Below are 16,800 nucleotides of genomic sequence, written 5' to 3'. Positions count from 1 at the left end.
GATTAAGTGTTGACTAGACCCTCGGGTGTCGACTGGAGGCGCTCCAGGTAAACTTTGCACAATCTGTCGAAACAAAATTGGGTAACACTTTATTTTACATGTACTACATTCTCATATTACATGTAGTTACAGTAGTAATAACTATAAATTATGCATAATTGCATGCAACTAAGCCTAAACCAACCCCTAATCCTAACCCTACATTAATAAGTAGTTAATTGTTATTACCATCGTAAGGACTTAGAAAACTATTTATGAAGGTAAAAAAGTTACTTAGTTCTTTAGCTTTAGCTTTACTTAGCTTTAAATATATAATTACACTGTAACACAGACACCTTAAAACACTGTAACCCAAAATTGTGTAGCCTAACACTTTATTTTAGAGTCCCTATTATATGTATGTAGCCTACTCTCCTACTTTCTATAGTAATAACAGAAATTATGCATAATTACAACCAAGTAAGCATAAACCACACCAAATCCTAATCATATATGTTATATAATTATATAGCATTTTGTTAATTAATATTACTTATTAGTAGGCTATTTGTTGCTATAGCCTATTACACATCTTAAAATAAGGTGTAACCCAAAATTGTCTTTGGAAATTAAGCTTCAACTACCTTTAACAAGATTTATAAATTTGCATTATATTGAAACATAAGCTACATTAATGCAAAAGTATAATCAGTGTTGGGTATAAGTTACTCTAAAAAAAGTAATTAACTAGCTACTAAATAATTACAGTACTAATTACTCTCTCTAAGAAGTTTTGCATTACTTATAACTTGCTTCCTAAATCCAACATTAACCTCAAGCAGTTAAACAATACAAGGATAGACATGGAACTGCTCTTTTAATTCTTCCAAATAAATAATATAAAATCACATAAATTATTATTGAACTGACCAAAGTATTTAAAGAGAGGTTACATTAACAACATACATTTTAACATTAGACATTATTTTTTATGTTAAATCCACTGTTGTTTTATATAGAATTGTTCTATATCCTATACAATATTTAATGCAAATACATCAGAACTGTAAAAGAACTGTACATGATTTGGTGACTTACTGTGTACTAGAAGGCCTTTAAGAAGAAAAGTTCAGTCTTACCACCACACAACTGTTTGAGGTATTTTTCTTTATATCTTCCAGAGTCGCTTACATGGCCAAAGCAAACAGAACAAGTGTACTGAGGTAGGCCTTGTTTTAACATTCCCAAAACATACACCATTCATAAACATTTATAGATATAAATGTATCAACTATGCTGATAACAAATAATTATTTTCATGTTAGGCAAAAACTAATATATTATAACTTGATCATTTTTCCATTGTTTCCAATAATGGCCTAATTAGACAAATATTGAAAATAAAAATGATGATTTTGGAAGATATTATGTACCTCTCACCAATATATTAAGTATCCCTATTTATATTTTTCAAAAATTGCATACTTAGTGTAGCGGCACAATGAAATAACTTCTGTGACACTCCAATGCTTTATACTTGCACCTTGTTTTATTTGTAAAGCCTTGTACGGTCAACCAAAATATGTGCTCCCGCACCCCCATTCTTCCATGTGAACACACAGGTGTTTAACCCCACCTAAGAAATAAGACACTCCCCTTCTACCCTTGGTCACATGACATTCACATTACATGGCTCCTACACGGCAACATCGTTTGTTGGCTTACATGTGGTAGTGTGTCCCAGAAATATCTAAGTGTACAAAAAGATTTTTGGCATTGTCCTTCCTGATCTAGTAGTGTTTCTTTTACATTTTCAATTTCATCCAAAGTCAATAAGAAGTCGATTTACATTCTTAGGTATATTATCCACTATAAAATCAAAGTATGACCCCTTAAAACAAAAGAAGAAATAGAGACAGAAGCTTTAAAACTTTTCCTGTCCCACAACCATGTAAACATAACATAAGGGGAGTTTTTAAACGGTTGATTATCTAAAAAACGTTAAAGCTATGAATCTAAATATTCTGTTACATGCTTTTCATAGAAAATCAGATATGTTGGAACAATAATCCTGGGATTTATAGCTTTTCCAGAGTGTTAATGAGTAATTCAACTGTATCAGGCAATTAGCTAATTAGTTTAGCGAGGGTGTCCTCATATTCTTCATTCTCCATTTGCACATTTATGTTATCAGTGACAGTTGAGCATCATAGTACATATGAATATGAACTCCAATTAAATGAACAGTTATAATCACACAAAAATTCTGGGTTAAAATCAACCCAAGTTGGGTTGAAAATGGACAAACCCAGTGACTGTGTTGTTTTAACCCAGCGGTTGGCTTAAATGTTTGCCCAATGGCTGGCCAAGGCAATGACTCATGAAAGAGACATAAGAGTCTAAAAGAGGTATTGATTATGGTTTTCCTGTCCAGTTCCTGTTTCAATCAGAACTCATGTTATCTCCATGAGATGAAAGCCTCCATTGGCCTCTCGTAACTCCTCTTTCTTGCGGGCCTGCACCAGGGAAAAGACCACAGCAGCGAGGGTGTTCCTCCCGAGAGAGATCCCTCTGCTGGTGCTTCTCTCGCCGTAGCTTGAGCTCTGTTCCCTGCTGCTAACAAAGTAGGTGCGGACCCCTCCTCGCTGCTCGCTAACCCCTTTGACGTAGATATCTCCTCTAAGCTGTAGCACAAAGCCGTGGTCAGCCAGGATCCGGCTCGTGGCCTCTGGGACCTGGATACGCCCACTGAGCCCTGTGCTGTCCATTCGACTAGCAAGATTCACAGTCATGCCCCAAATATCATACTGGGGCTTAGTGGCGCCAATCACCCCGGCGACTACAGGCCCATGAGAAATACCTGTTGGATAGAAATGCACGTTACATTTCTTTCAGAAGAAGAGTATTTTATAACATTTTGCTTAAACATTTTTTTTTCTTGTTCACAAAAAGACCAGTGGTCAGATTCACAAAAATATTCTTAAATGCCCACTGAAGTGCCTTGAAACACGCAGCATTATTCAATGTGCTGACGTAATTTCACAGAAACAGGAAGACAGGGTGGGACATATCGGACACCTCCTCCCCTTTTTTAAAATAGCCAACCAGACGTCATTTGCACCAATGGAAAGCATATTTATGCTGTTCCATATGCCCTATATAGTGCACTATGTGCAATATAGAAATAGTAAATGTGTGTGTTAATATTTTTGTATTTCTTGGGCTTCACTTTTTAAGCTTTCTTTGTCTCTTGTCTTGGGCAGTCTTTTCTGTTATGTTATGTGCACATCATGGACACACCTAGACAAAATGAAGAAGTGTATTGATACTCTCACACACAACCAGAAGTTGAAGATACACACACACATTTACACACACTTAGGCCTACATTTCTTAGTCAGTGTTCTAGCTACTGGTTCACTAAATCTACTGCGTATGACAACAGTTCAAATTGTTAAATAAAGTTGTTATTTTTGTTTCGTTTTTGTGCACAAAAAGTATTCTTGTCGCTTCATTACATTAAAGGGTTAGTTCACCCAAAAATACAAATTTTGATAAAATATTTTTGATAAAATCTAGTGGCTCAGTGTGGCCTGCACTGAAAGCAAGTTCATTTACACTTTCAAGCTACTAAAGACATATTTAAAACAGTTCATGTGACTACAGTGGTTCAACCTTAATGTCATGAAGCGACAAGAATACTTTTTGTGCACCAAAAAACAAAATAATGACTTTATTCAACAATATCTAGTGATGGGCGATTTCAAAACACTGCTTCATGAAGCTTTATGAATCTTTTGTTTCGAATCAGTGGTTCGGAGCGTGTATCAAACTGCCAAAATCACGCCCCCCAGTGGTGAAGCATTGAAATTTAGAAACACTTATGACGTAACGAAGCCTCGTTTACTGAAATCACGTGACTTGAACCACTGATTCGAAACAAAAGATTCATAAAGCTTCGAAGCTTCATGAAGCAGTGTTTTGAAATCGCCCATCACTAGATATTGTTGAATGAAGTCATTATTTTGTTTTTTTGGCACACAAAAGATATTCTCGTCGCTTCATAACATTAAGGTTGAACCACTGTAGTCACATGAACTGTTTTAAAGGAACACTCCACTTTTTTTGAAAATAGGCTCATTTTCCAACTCCCCTAGAGTTAAACAGTTGAGTTTTACCGTTTTCGAATCCATTCAGCCGATCTCCAGTTCTGGCGGTACCACTTTTAGCATAGCTTAGCATAGTTCATTGAATCTGATTAGACCGTTAGCATTGCGCTTAAAAATGACCAAAGAGTTTTGATATTTTTCCTATTTAAAACTTGACTCTTCTGTAGTTAATCAAGGAACTTTGCTGCCGTTCCATGGCTGCAGCAGTGCAATGATATTACGCAGCGCCCGTGAGCCCCTGCTTGCACAGGGAACGTGCCTTGCAACCATGGAGACGTTTGTGAGAGATGCTGCGTAATATCATTGCACTGCTGCAGCCATGGAACGGCAGCAAAGTTCCTTGATTATTACGCCTGAATGAGAGTATAGTTCCTAGCCATATCAGCCTAGAAAATCGCAACTTTTCATTTTCTGTCGGTCTTAGTAAACGATTTAACTACAGAAGAGTCAAGTTTTAACTAGGAAAAATATCACAACTCTTTGGTCATTTTTAAGCGCGATGCTAAAGTCTAATCAGATTCAATGAACTATGCTAAGCTATGCTAAAAGTGGTACCGCCAGAACCGGAGATCGGCTGAATGGATTCGAAAACGGTAAAACTAAACTGTTTAACTCTAGGGGAGTTGGAAAATTAGCCTATTTTCAAAAAAAGTGGAGTGTTCCTTTAAATATGTCTTTAGTAGCTTTAGAAAGTGTAAATGAACTTGCTTTCAGTGCAGGCCTCACTGAGCCACTGGATTTTATCAAAAATATTTGTTTTCAGAAGATTAACAAAGGACTTATGGGTTTGGAATGACATGAGGGTGAGTAATTAATGACAGAATTTTAATTTTTGGGTGAACTAACCCTTTAAATCATATTGATGGTCACTTTTAAGCACTACTACAGGTGCACTACTACCCTTCATAGCAAGTAGTCATTAAACATGTACATGTGACAGAATCAAATAAAGCAAATAATCCCATATAAACTTATATTAGCAGTTTAGTTTTGTGCATTACTAGTAAAGAAGTTATACAAGAATGGCACAATCTTACCGACACGCAACTGGAAGTTGTTTGAGGTACGTTTGTTTATTTCTTTCAAAGTCTCTTGCATGGCCAAAGCAAACAGAACCAGCGTTCTGAGGTGAGCCCACTCATCTTCACAGTCCTATAAAATATACATGAATACCATTGAGCCTTAATTTACAATAATGCAACTTTTCAATTACTGCTTAACTATTTAATTACTAATATTTTTAATATTTATGATTATTTATGGTTTTTTTTTTTAAAGTTATATACTTCCTGATCGACATAGTGGTCAGAATTAAAATTATTATTTTTTATCATTTACAGTTCTGCTCATAAATTTACATACCCTAGCAGAATATGCAAAATGGTAATAATTTTAATAAAATAAAGAAGGATTATAAATAAGAGGGATTAATATCTGCTTAAATTTTACTTTGACAAGCCAAAGTATATTTTTTTTCTTTGCATATTTTTATTATCTGATTCCAATATTGACCTAATCAAACCAGTGCGGATAATATTATCAGCAATATTGGCTGAAACTGATATGGACACCAGTAGCACATATATTATATTATATTATATTATATATATTATATATGCATCTGCTTATATTGTCAGGAATACATTTTGAAATCACATGTCAAGGTGCCGCTCACCTGTTTTTCAGGAGACAGGCCAGAAGCCGCCATGTAGCAGCTGCCAATGGTTTTGATTTTCTCTATCTCCTCGAAGTAAGGCTCTTCCAGTAGCTAAAGGGACAACAGGGAAAAAGATTAAGCAAGCCTGTCTCTGAAATATTTCATTATTTCAATGTCTTATGATAAAAGAAGTGAGTGTTTGCACATTTGCAGTACGTACATTCCATTAGTTGTAACATCTGAGCTGCTATTAGCCGTTAAAGCACTGAGCATGTCCAGGCTTGGGCTCTGACGACATTTGGCACTAAGAGGATGTTGCACAAATCCACGTACCTCATCAAAGTCAGCGATGATCTCATTAAGAAGACGCAGACACTCCACATCTTGATGAATCAACTCTTTCTTCTCGTAATAATCTGTAAAGTCTGGAATGGAAGCAAACATCACCCCAACTCGCTCGTATGATTCAGAGAACAGGTCCTTGAAGCCAAAGAGTTAATACAGAGTTAATACACTGTTAATTTATTTATACTTATGGGATAATGAAGGTGCATGACTGCTGGACCAATTTAAATGCTTCAGATTAACCCTGCAGTTTGAAAACAGCTAGACAATTTTACTACATATATTATTATTTGTTATTTTCTGACCAAAGATTAAACTATTAGTGTCTGTCATCAATAATCCACTCAACTACCTCATTGTTCCTGTCTCTCTCTAGAAAGTGGCGAGCTACATGTGCAGGAAGAATGTTGTACAGCAGACACTCGTTATGCTCCCTCAGTTCCTTCATGTCCTCCACTTCCTGCCTGGCCTGCAGACGCCACAGGAAGTCAAGCCTGGCTGTAGTTTCTAACTGTAGGTTCAAGCAGTAACAATTTCTTGAGTCATATTAGTCAAACTTCAAACACAAAATATAAATTGCATGTCAGGTTTGAGTGTTTCAGTTATTTTACAATGGGATCATAATTATAGCTAAGCAGTGATTTGATTATTATTTATTTACATCATTAAAAGAATTTTAATGATATACTGTAAATTTGATCATATATTTAAAAATAAATATATTTATTAATTATAATTATAAATTGTAATAAATATTATTAAAATCACTAGTACTAGTAAAGAATTATGAATTCTTATAATTAAACCTTTTAAAGATGATAATATACTACCTGTCTACTGTTGTATAGGACGACCACAACAAACATGGCCATTAGCAACACAGAAATGCCTTTGCGTCTGAGGTACTGAGATCTGGGCAAAAACACATATATACACATCAGACGGGCCACAACAATTCAACAATCTAGGAAGTAATTTGTTGGGGTCATATCATGAAAAAGACTTTCGAAAAAAGTTTGATGTACTATATAAGGGTCAGTGACAAATAATGATGACCAAGACTAAGAAAAGAAGAAATATGCAATGTTACATTAAAAAATGTTATATACAATTTCAAATGTTATTACAATTTAACAGCTCTTAAAATGTCAAGTGGCATAACCATCAAGAAAAAAAAAAAATCACTTTAAATGCACTTGTGTGCACAATCATTATTTAAAAAAAACATTCTTTATGTACTTTTAAATTTATAAATTCAACATGTTTTCTTTGTGTTATTTGACTTCAACTAATGTTGCTTTTTCGTAGAATTGAAGGGTCATTGACAAATAAAGCTTAAAAAAAACTGATGTAATGCATATTTTTGAGTCATGAACACTGTCTAAACAAGTTTTAGCTGTTAAATAACATTTCAAAGTGTTTAAATTAATAATTTGACTGTTTATATGTCAGGCGGTACAACCAAATAGTTGTATGTATACACTGTAGTTGTACCACCTGACATGGAAAGTGTACCAACCTAACCGTACTTATAATAAGCTGTTTTTACTAGTATTTGAGAGAGATCAACAAACCTTGTCACTCTGCCACAAGAATCATTTGGGGTCATCTAAATGATGCATTATCATATTTACTGTTATTACCTTATCAGTGCATGGTAAAAGAGCAGCAGTTGTAGATGTGCCACCCTGACATTTGAGAATATACAAATTGCTGGACAAAAGTTTTTCAATGATCTCAACAACTTTTTAAACTGCTGATATTTATAAAAGTTGTTTATATGAAAGGTTTCAAACCTAAAATGATGCCACAGTATTTTCATAGTTTTTATTATTTTATTATTAAGACACCATTTTAAGTAGTTTTTCTTAGTCTGATCATTTGTTTGGACAGTTGCACCACCTGACATTTTGGGGGTTTAAGATAAAAACCATAAAACAATATGTATTATTTAAATGTACTAAAAATGAATTCAAACTAAATAGGTTTTATAGATTAAAGTGATCTTGTTATGAATTTATCAAATTATTTTAAAAGGAAATAATGCACTTTGACACAAAAATATGCACATAATGTCATTGACCCTGAAGTGCCAATGTCTTAAAATCCAACACATTACCACATTTAGAAACTTAGTATCACCTCTTGATAAAACAAAATAATGTACCTCTGAATTTGGCCGTTTTGGTGTTGGCGAATAAAGAGCACATGGAAGGCTACCTCAATAAGGTATGTGTAAACTGCAATGACTAACATCAGTACTGCCAGCTTCAACAGACAGCTTAGTCTTAGGAACACAGCACACGTCACCATGGCCAACACACCACTCAAAACAAAGAACTGCAGAGAGACAGAGAGTTTTATTGTATGCCTTATAGCATAGTCACATGCATGGCGTTCAGGATATGGTACCAGAATAAGCATTACTGGAAGTTGTGACACATTTGTATTAATTAAGTATCCACCATATACCTCAGGATGGGTGCAGATGTTCACAGTCCACCGTGAGCCTTGTTTGGAGGTCGTGTTACTTTCCTCAGCCTCTCCAACCGTGTTACACCACAACTGTACAACAAAAAAATCATAGATGAGTTAAAGGTGTCATGAATCCTGTCAGTTCCGGACTACACTTCCCATAATCCTCCCTTCCAGGTACATGCACACTCCACACCAATCACCCGTTGCCACATACAGCTTAGCACATTATCTGGACTATTTAACACTCACTCACACACCACCTCTTGGCGAAGTCTTGATTCACCCTTGTGTTCAATTCTGAGCGTTTTCCTGTGTTTATTGTCTGCCTGTCTTTGAACCTGTCTGTGTACCGTTTATGATCCTCTGCTGCCAGCCTTTGGACTTTGCATTGTTTCCTGACCTGTGAATGATATCTGCCTGTCCTGACCATCACCTGTATCCTGACCACGATTCTGCCTAGCCCTTGCTGTTCCTGTTTGCCCCTGCTTAGACCCTGCCTGTACGACCATGCTTACTTTTAATAAAGCTTGCAAATGGATCTCTGCCTGAGTCTCGCTTTTTGACAAAAGGGTTTAGCCAAAAATGAAATTTCTGTCATTAATTACTCACCCTCATGTTGCACACCCGTAAGGCTTTTGTTCGTCTTCGGAACACAAATTAAGATATTTTTGATGAAATCCAAGAGCTTTCTGACCTCCCTATACAAAGCAACGTCATAACCAATTTCAAGGCCCAGACAGGTAGTAAAGACATGTGACTATTTTAGCCAGTGTTCTGATGCAGAACCTGGAAGTGCTGCACTGTGTTTACAACATGAACAGGGTATGAGACTGACAGGGAAGAGTTTTGTTTTTGAGCAGAAAAAGTATTCTTGTCGCTTAATAACATTAAGGTTGAACCATTGTAGTCATATAGACTATTTAACAATGTCTTTACAACCTTTCTAGGCCTTGAAACTGGTTATGAAAGCTCTCAGATTTCTTCAAAAAATATCTTAATTTGTGTTCCGAAGATGAACGAAGGTCTTACGGTTTTGGAATGACATGAGGGTGAGTAATTAATGACCCAAAGACCCAATGGCCCAAGAAACTATAAATTCTGGCACTCACAATATCACAGGAGGCCACACCGAAGTTAATAGCAATAGCAGTGAGGGTGAGCAGGTCACGAATGCTTTTGGTCTCATGGATCCAGCAGCACAGATGCTGTAAGTATGGTGGGGAGCACTTAAATTCCTCAGCCAGTGTGACCAGGAGAAGTAGCATGTAGACAAACAGGAACACTAAAAACTGGATTACCATAGGACAGATTCTGTGGGGGACACATGCAGACAGCGCAATATATGTAATACATTTTAAAATTCAATGAAAGTGTACATCAGGCTTTTGAAACAATAATAATAGCTCACTGTGGTGAGGGGATGAGGGCCTGAACAGCCATGATGAAGAGGAGCACGAGGAAAGAGCAGGCTAAGTTGGACTTGAACATCTCGTCTCTCATCTGAGAAAACTGAAAGTGCAAATTTTGTGTAGGCCTACGTATGAGAAAAAATGCTAAACAAAGTATAAAAGCTGCAGTCCATACCTTTTCCTCAATGTGTGTGTCTTTGAAGACCAGCATGAAGGGTGTGATGTGTTCCTTACGCATTCGCTCACTACTGCGCACCTCAATGGACTGCTTGATTCTCTTGTTGATTTCTCGAGACCCACCACAATGGGAAATAATCTGATTGGGCAACTGCACCAGGGAGCCATTGGTGAAAGAGGCTAGGATCTAAAAGATGACAATACAAAAAGCATTTCAAGTGTTTCAAATGAAAATTCTATTAAAGCTGCAAGCAGTGATTAAAGGGCCCTCGCACCCAGGCTCACCACCACCCGATGGCCTTAGGAAAACTGTGAACAGTGGGTGATATTCATTTAAGCAGATAAATAGAGGAGAAATATGGCAGTCATTTTGATGCGCTTTGATTATAACTGAATGTTGCCATGTTCATGTCTTCAGGCCAGGACTATTATCAAACGTGAAGTATGGGGCAGATTGGACATTGTATACCTGAGTTCTTCCTGTTTCATGGCATAAATCGAATACATTAGCAATTAGCCAAGTGTTGCATGATTTAATGTGTTTCTAACATGTCTTCAGGCCAGGACATTAATAAAACATGTGAAGTTTGGGGCAGATCGGACATTGTATGCCCGAGTTACAACAACTTCCTCTTTCATGGCGAAACATCGAACTTTGTCAGGCCGCCATGGACATGCCCTTCAGCAAAAACTCTAGATCTTCAAAATTTAATGTTGCAAAGACCTTTAGATTAGACTGACCAAATATGATGTTTATCTGATAAAATCTCTAGGAGGAGTTTGTTAAAGTACAATGGTGCTATTGAGCCATTTTGCCACACCTAATTCTGAAACCCATATCAGACGTAAATTTTCACCACTTCTGACACGTGTGCAAAGTTTCATGAGTGTTTGTGCATGTTTAGGCCCTCAAAAATGTGATTTATTTCGGAGAAGAAGAAGAATTACAATAGGGTCCTCACACCATCTGTGCTTGGGCCCTAATTACCATTATTAACAGAGAAGGATGACCTGTACCATTTAGGTTTTTGGCCAAAATTAGATTAGATTTTTTTCAATTGATCATATAGGTTGATTAGTCCCAATGCTAACAGGATGACATAACAGAAATAACATATTTTTGTCTTGCGCATAGACTTCCATATTAAATGCTTACTGTACACATGATTTTTGTTTGGTTTTACAAGTCTAGTCTCTTATAAATTATTTTCTAATGTAGTCTGCCATGCCACTGATGCTGGTGATAAAGTTTAACTTATATACATCGTGGAACATGCCTTTAGTTTACTAAAGAATTCACTGAATAACACTTGTATGGCACTATTAAACAGGTTTGATAACTTTCCATCTCATCACTAACTAGAGAGAGCATTCAGATCTAAGTGAGGTTTATGAGGCCAGCACAGACTCACGCAGTTCATTCCAATGATGTTATCAAAAGGAAGCTCAGCACTCCATTCAGTCTCATCTTTGCTGGTTCTCCGGACTTTAGGGGGCTCCTTGTCTTCCTGCGGTGTATGGCAGATCAGAAAGGTGTCAATCTTGTGTTTGCGTAAAAATTCATTCCGCTCATGGCCTCGACCTTCTTCTGTCTCATATACACCCTCTAGACAGTCCAAGGTTGCTCGTGATATATGAATCCTCCTAATATTATACAATTTGTTTTATTATTCTAATATCAATTGCAACATATGACCATGCTAATGATCTGGTGTACTTACCCTGGGATCCCTCCAGCCTCTAGCATGTTGGCAACATCTACGTCCCAAGACCACACATCAAACTGCCATTTCTGAAGACCCAAAACCCCACACAGAACCGAGCCAGAGTGGATCCCGATACGCATGTCTACATCTCTCTGCAACTCCTTGCGTACATAACTGACAAAGTGAGAGGGACATATAACATTTTTTCTGGTTTATGATTATCTCTTTCGTTTTCATCAGCAAAAATAGGCTTGCATAGAAAAAGAATGTTCCAAAAAATCAGGGGTATCCAGTCCTTCTCCTGGAGGGTCAACGTCCTGCAGAGTTCGAACAGAGCTTCAACGTGCCCCAACATGAATGCTGCAATTCCCAATTCGCCTACTTACACTGTGCCCTAAAAGTATGTTCTGTTTTTGTGAAGAAAACTACATGCTTTTGAGTGTGTAGCAGAAGAGTAGGCAAGATTAGGGACATACGACTTTGTCATTATTGTGTCTTTAATGGAAGCTCTGTCACTTAGTTATGTGCAACCTGTCACCATCAAAACTGCCCTGTCAATCATCTTTGACCTTTTCTCATGTTTGCATAATGATGCATTTAAAAGTTAATGAGTAATCGCATCTTTATAAAAGTTCACAATGCTGTTGCAGATGAAACAAAATGTGGATAAGATTGAATAAATGTCTTTTTCTCAGGTTAGATACTGATTATTAATCACTCAAACCCCTTTATCTAAACCGCTCTACTTAACCGTTGATTTCGAACATCCATCAAGTTTGTAGTTTAACACTTTTTATTCATGTTTGTAGTTCTAATTGAATCCTTATCCAACATGCAATGGATTGTGGGCAATATTAGCTTTTAGAGTGTGCATGGATCTGCACTTTGGATTCTAACCGGAAAAAGTAGACCATCCAGGATCTTTCAAATACTCTTTTCAATATATTACGATTTGGGATGCACTAATTCTAATTTTCGAATACTATTTAGAATGGATAGTATGTGAATTGGGATGCAGCATTAGGTTTTCAGTAATCCTGAAGACCGTGACAAGCTGGTTCAGGTCTGCTTTATTAGGGTTGGCGTAGAACTTTGCAGGACAATTGACCTTTGGGAGTAGAATTAAAACCCTTGCAAAAGATGTGCAAATTTTAGTGACACAAGTCTTACACAACATATGAATGGCTTGCTTGCAATCTCTGGAACAGGAAAAACATTGAAAATTACAAACAACCCCTTTAAGTGGTTGTGCTAGCTGATGAAATACACACTGTATAGTGTTGATCATGGCCAGACCCATCTCCACACAGCAACGAGCGTGTGCAGTTTGGGGCTCTGGGACCCCAGACACACAGTAGTAACAATCTCCAAGAATCTTTATCCTCATGCAGTGATTCTCCTAAAATATAAAAATACATCTTTCAATAATCTTCTGCCATTGCATACTTCAACACTTTAGCATAAAGTAACACATTTGAGATTAAAACTAATCGCGACTGTACAATAGCTACAACAAAATGATTCCTAAGCTCATATAGTACACTACAGCCGGACGTATGCATTGACCAGAACTCTTTTCTCTAACTGCATGTAAACTCAAAAGGTTAGTCTTTCTCACCTCAGCAAGGCGATCAAAGCGACCAAACAGCTCATTGAGTGTGCGCACCAATTCCTGAGCCGACATGGTCATGGAGAGAGAGGTGAAGCCTTTTATATCAGCAAAGAGGATACTGAGACAAGAGCACATATATGTTCATTTCATGAACCATCCTCCCAATCTAAATGTGCTGGAAGATAGTACTGCACGGGGAGCATTGTGTACTGTACCTGACATCTTTGTATTGATGAATGTAGGTCTTATGGAACTGTTGAGGAAGCAATTCATCATCCATAGCAGTCAAATCACCAATCATCTCCATAGCAATAAAGCGAGGAAGAATGGACATCACCAAGCGTTCCTAACACAAAATGATTTCTCAGTTCCACAGAGGTTTCATATTTATGATCTATGGATATCATATTAAGTCAAGAATCTCAAACCTGTCTGTTGTTCTCTTGCTCCATCTTGACTCGTCCTTCAATGCAACGTCGCGTCTCAAGGAAGGCCTGCCTTTGTGCGCGATCCGATAAGTAGTGGATGAACAGCCCTGCAGTATTCATACCCATGTACAACAGACCTTTCGCTAGTAACTGAAAGGAAACCAAGAGTAAAAGTTAGCACAGTAACTGAAATGAACAAGATAAACTTCATTAGTTCATCTCTTAAGTTGACAAGTGGTTTATCTTGAGATTCTGATACTGGTGTACTCTTGTGCCATAATAATGGAGCATTTGGAGGAAGACCACGTACAACTCAATAGAAACATAAGAAAGACAGAAACTCCCATGGATTGACTCAAGGATAGTTCTTGTGATCACCTTCAATTTTGATTAGACATTGATGTCCTGAGCATGTAGTCTTCTTTACCTTTCTTACAATGGCTGCATCATTGTAGTTCCTAAGGGCATCCACCAAAAGGTGCAAGGAAGCGGTGAGGAACCCTGTGCAGATGGACCACAGAAGAGGTAGGGGCAATAGTGTGTAGGTGGCGAACAGAGTGAAGAGCACATACCAGGTCTGTTCCTTCTCCAATCCATACACCAAACCACCCAGTACCTGAACAGTCTGAGACAGCCAGCTCACCAGCCCAGCATAGCGCAGGATATCTGGAGACATCAATCCTTTACAGCTCAGAACTAAGACGCATATGACTGCTCCAAGTACCATGAAGAGCCCAGCCAACCATCTTTGCTGAGAGTCCACCATCTCAGGGGCCACTGCCAGGTATATTAAGAGAATATGGAGTTTGGTAAGGATATCGATGACATTAGTGACTACAAGGGAAGTTCGTCGCTGACCAGATGAATGCTGCTGGTACAGACGCTCGAGATCCTGAGATTTGAATTTGTGGTGGAGAGCAGGAAGGAAGACCCCACGCACCGTGGAGCCCCAGCTTACAAAGAAGTCTACGTCACTGAGCGAGTCGGTGGACTTCCGCGTGGAGTCGGAGTTGCGCTCTCGTGATGGATGGATGCGGGCCACAGAGGAGCGCCGCTTGTGCGTGCCAGCATTGCCCCGTGCAGCTTTGTTACGAATCTGCCTGTTGATGTCATTGATGTAGGCATCAGTAACAATTATTTTGTGAGAACTGGCTGCTCGTCCCTCGTGGTGCATTCCTCGTTGGTCGATAATGTGACGTACTGCATTCTGCCACATTAGTTGCTTGCGTTTCAGGTTGGGGATGGGAGGTGCAGCTGTGCATACCTTAGGTGGAACAGTGACTTCTGTAGAACTCAAAGCCATGATCTGAACAGGCTTTAGATCCCAAAACTCAGATCAAGACCTTAATCAACTGCACAAACCTAAAACAATAGAGAAAACAAAAAGATTTAATAGTTATGGATGGAACATTAAAGTTGTATCAGAATGAAACTCAAAAACAAACTTTAAAATGATTTAACACTGCATGTAAAATGACAATACATGTCAAAACAAGCATCGTACCCCTAAAATACACCCAGAATACATCCAAAACAAGTTTAACACACCCTCAAATAACCCTAAAACAAGTTTAATACCCCCAAAGACTCTCAAAAGGAGTTCTATACCCCAAAATGAATTCAGTAATGCCCAAAATAGCCATAAAATATGCTCAGCACTCCCAAAACAAGTTCAATACCCCCCAAATACCCCTAGAACAGGTTCAGTACCCTTCAAAGACTCCCAAAACAAATTCAATACCCCCAGAACAAGTACAAGTACAATACCGCTGAAAACACTCCTGAAACATGCTCGACACCCCAACAAAATACCCCTAAAACATGTTAAATACCCCTCAAAGACTCCCAAAACCAGTACTCCTAAAATACCTTCAAAACAGGTTCAATACCCTCCTCCACCCCAATACTCTAAAAAAAAAAAAAGTTCAATACCCCCAAATGTCCACCTAAACAAGTTCACTCTCACAAATATTCACCAGAAGCATGCACTAAATTGCACATTACAAAGTTAATAGCAGAGAGAAAAATCGATTAAAACTGTGTATATAAATACAATCAATGTAAATGGATGGATACTTGCCATTGATGTGGTACTGTAAGCTTGATAAATCTTGTAACAATGCATGCATCTGCTCCCCCATGAACAGTAGCCCAGGTACACTGATCCAGACACTAGCAAATATCTAATATGGTACATTCTTGTCCCTCAGTGGTGTAATACTCAGCAGCTGAGTATAGAATGAGTCTTCTTTGACAGTTTTCCCTTCTGCCATGCCATGCACCATAATTATGCAAAGCATAGTGATGTAAATGACTTGTCCTATTATGTTACCATCCAACCATATTATCCATCACCTCGCCTCAAAACACTCCTCAGCATTGGATGAAGTCAAGCCCACTCCAGTATAAAAAGACGTTCTGTCTACGGATGATTGACTCGGTCTTGAGTGTTGAGTAGTGCTGTCTTGAGGTAATGAAGTAATTGCTCTGCCAGATGGTCTGAAAAGCTGTCCTAACCCTTCCGAGAGGTAACAGGGCACAATCTGCTGGAGCTTATCCTATGGAGGAATCTCGACTCTTGATGGAAATGTTTAGAGGCAAAAATAAGTGGACTTGAAGTCAGCACAGTCAGTGAGAGATGAGTTTGGGATCTAATGCACATGCACGCAGACACACACAAGTGGTAATAGGTTGAAATATAAGGGATTATCTACTCAGCAATTGCGCACGTTATCCATTAAGGCCTCATGGTCACAGCTAACAGGATAATGTCTACGGCAGGTAAGTTTATGTGTGGAGGTAATTGCTAGGTTAAAGTCTAATTGCTCTGGAAATGTATT

General features: G+C 38.0%; 1 protein-coding gene across 1 annotated transcript; it reads right to left on the bottom strand.

The window, feature by feature from the left end:
* Window positions 1-1,528: 1,528 nt before the first annotated feature.
* On the bottom strand, window positions 1,529-15,263 carry si:ch211-132f19.7 (adenylate cyclase type 8). Its single transcript, XM_067366764.1, has 18 exons — window positions 14,388-15,263; window positions 13,961-14,110; window positions 13,748-13,878; window positions 13,539-13,650; window positions 13,192-13,319; window positions 11,936-12,094; window positions 11,627-11,858; window positions 10,213-10,401; window positions 10,037-10,137; window positions 9,738-9,939; window positions 8,623-8,715; window positions 8,318-8,490; window positions 6,981-7,062; window positions 6,503-6,661; window positions 6,139-6,285; window positions 5,824-5,916; window positions 5,186-5,300; window positions 1,529-2,839 (listed from the first exon to the last, which is right to left on the bottom strand). Exons 1-18 carry the CDS (start codon window positions 15,261-15,263, stop codon window positions 2,433-2,435), a joined length of 3,549 nt encoding a protein of 1,182 aa, XP_067222865.1. The 3' UTR covers window positions 1,529-2,432.
* Between the last annotated feature and the right edge of the window lie 1,537 nt (window positions 15,264-16,800).

Source organism: Chanodichthys erythropterus, chromosome 18 (assembly GCF_024489055.1).
Source record: "Chanodichthys erythropterus isolate Z2021 chromosome 18, ASM2448905v1, whole genome shotgun sequence".
Taxonomy (NCBI): Eukaryota; Metazoa; Chordata; class Actinopteri; order Cypriniformes; family Xenocyprididae; genus Chanodichthys; species Chanodichthys erythropterus.
This window is presented reverse-complemented; position numbering and strand designations above follow the sequence as displayed.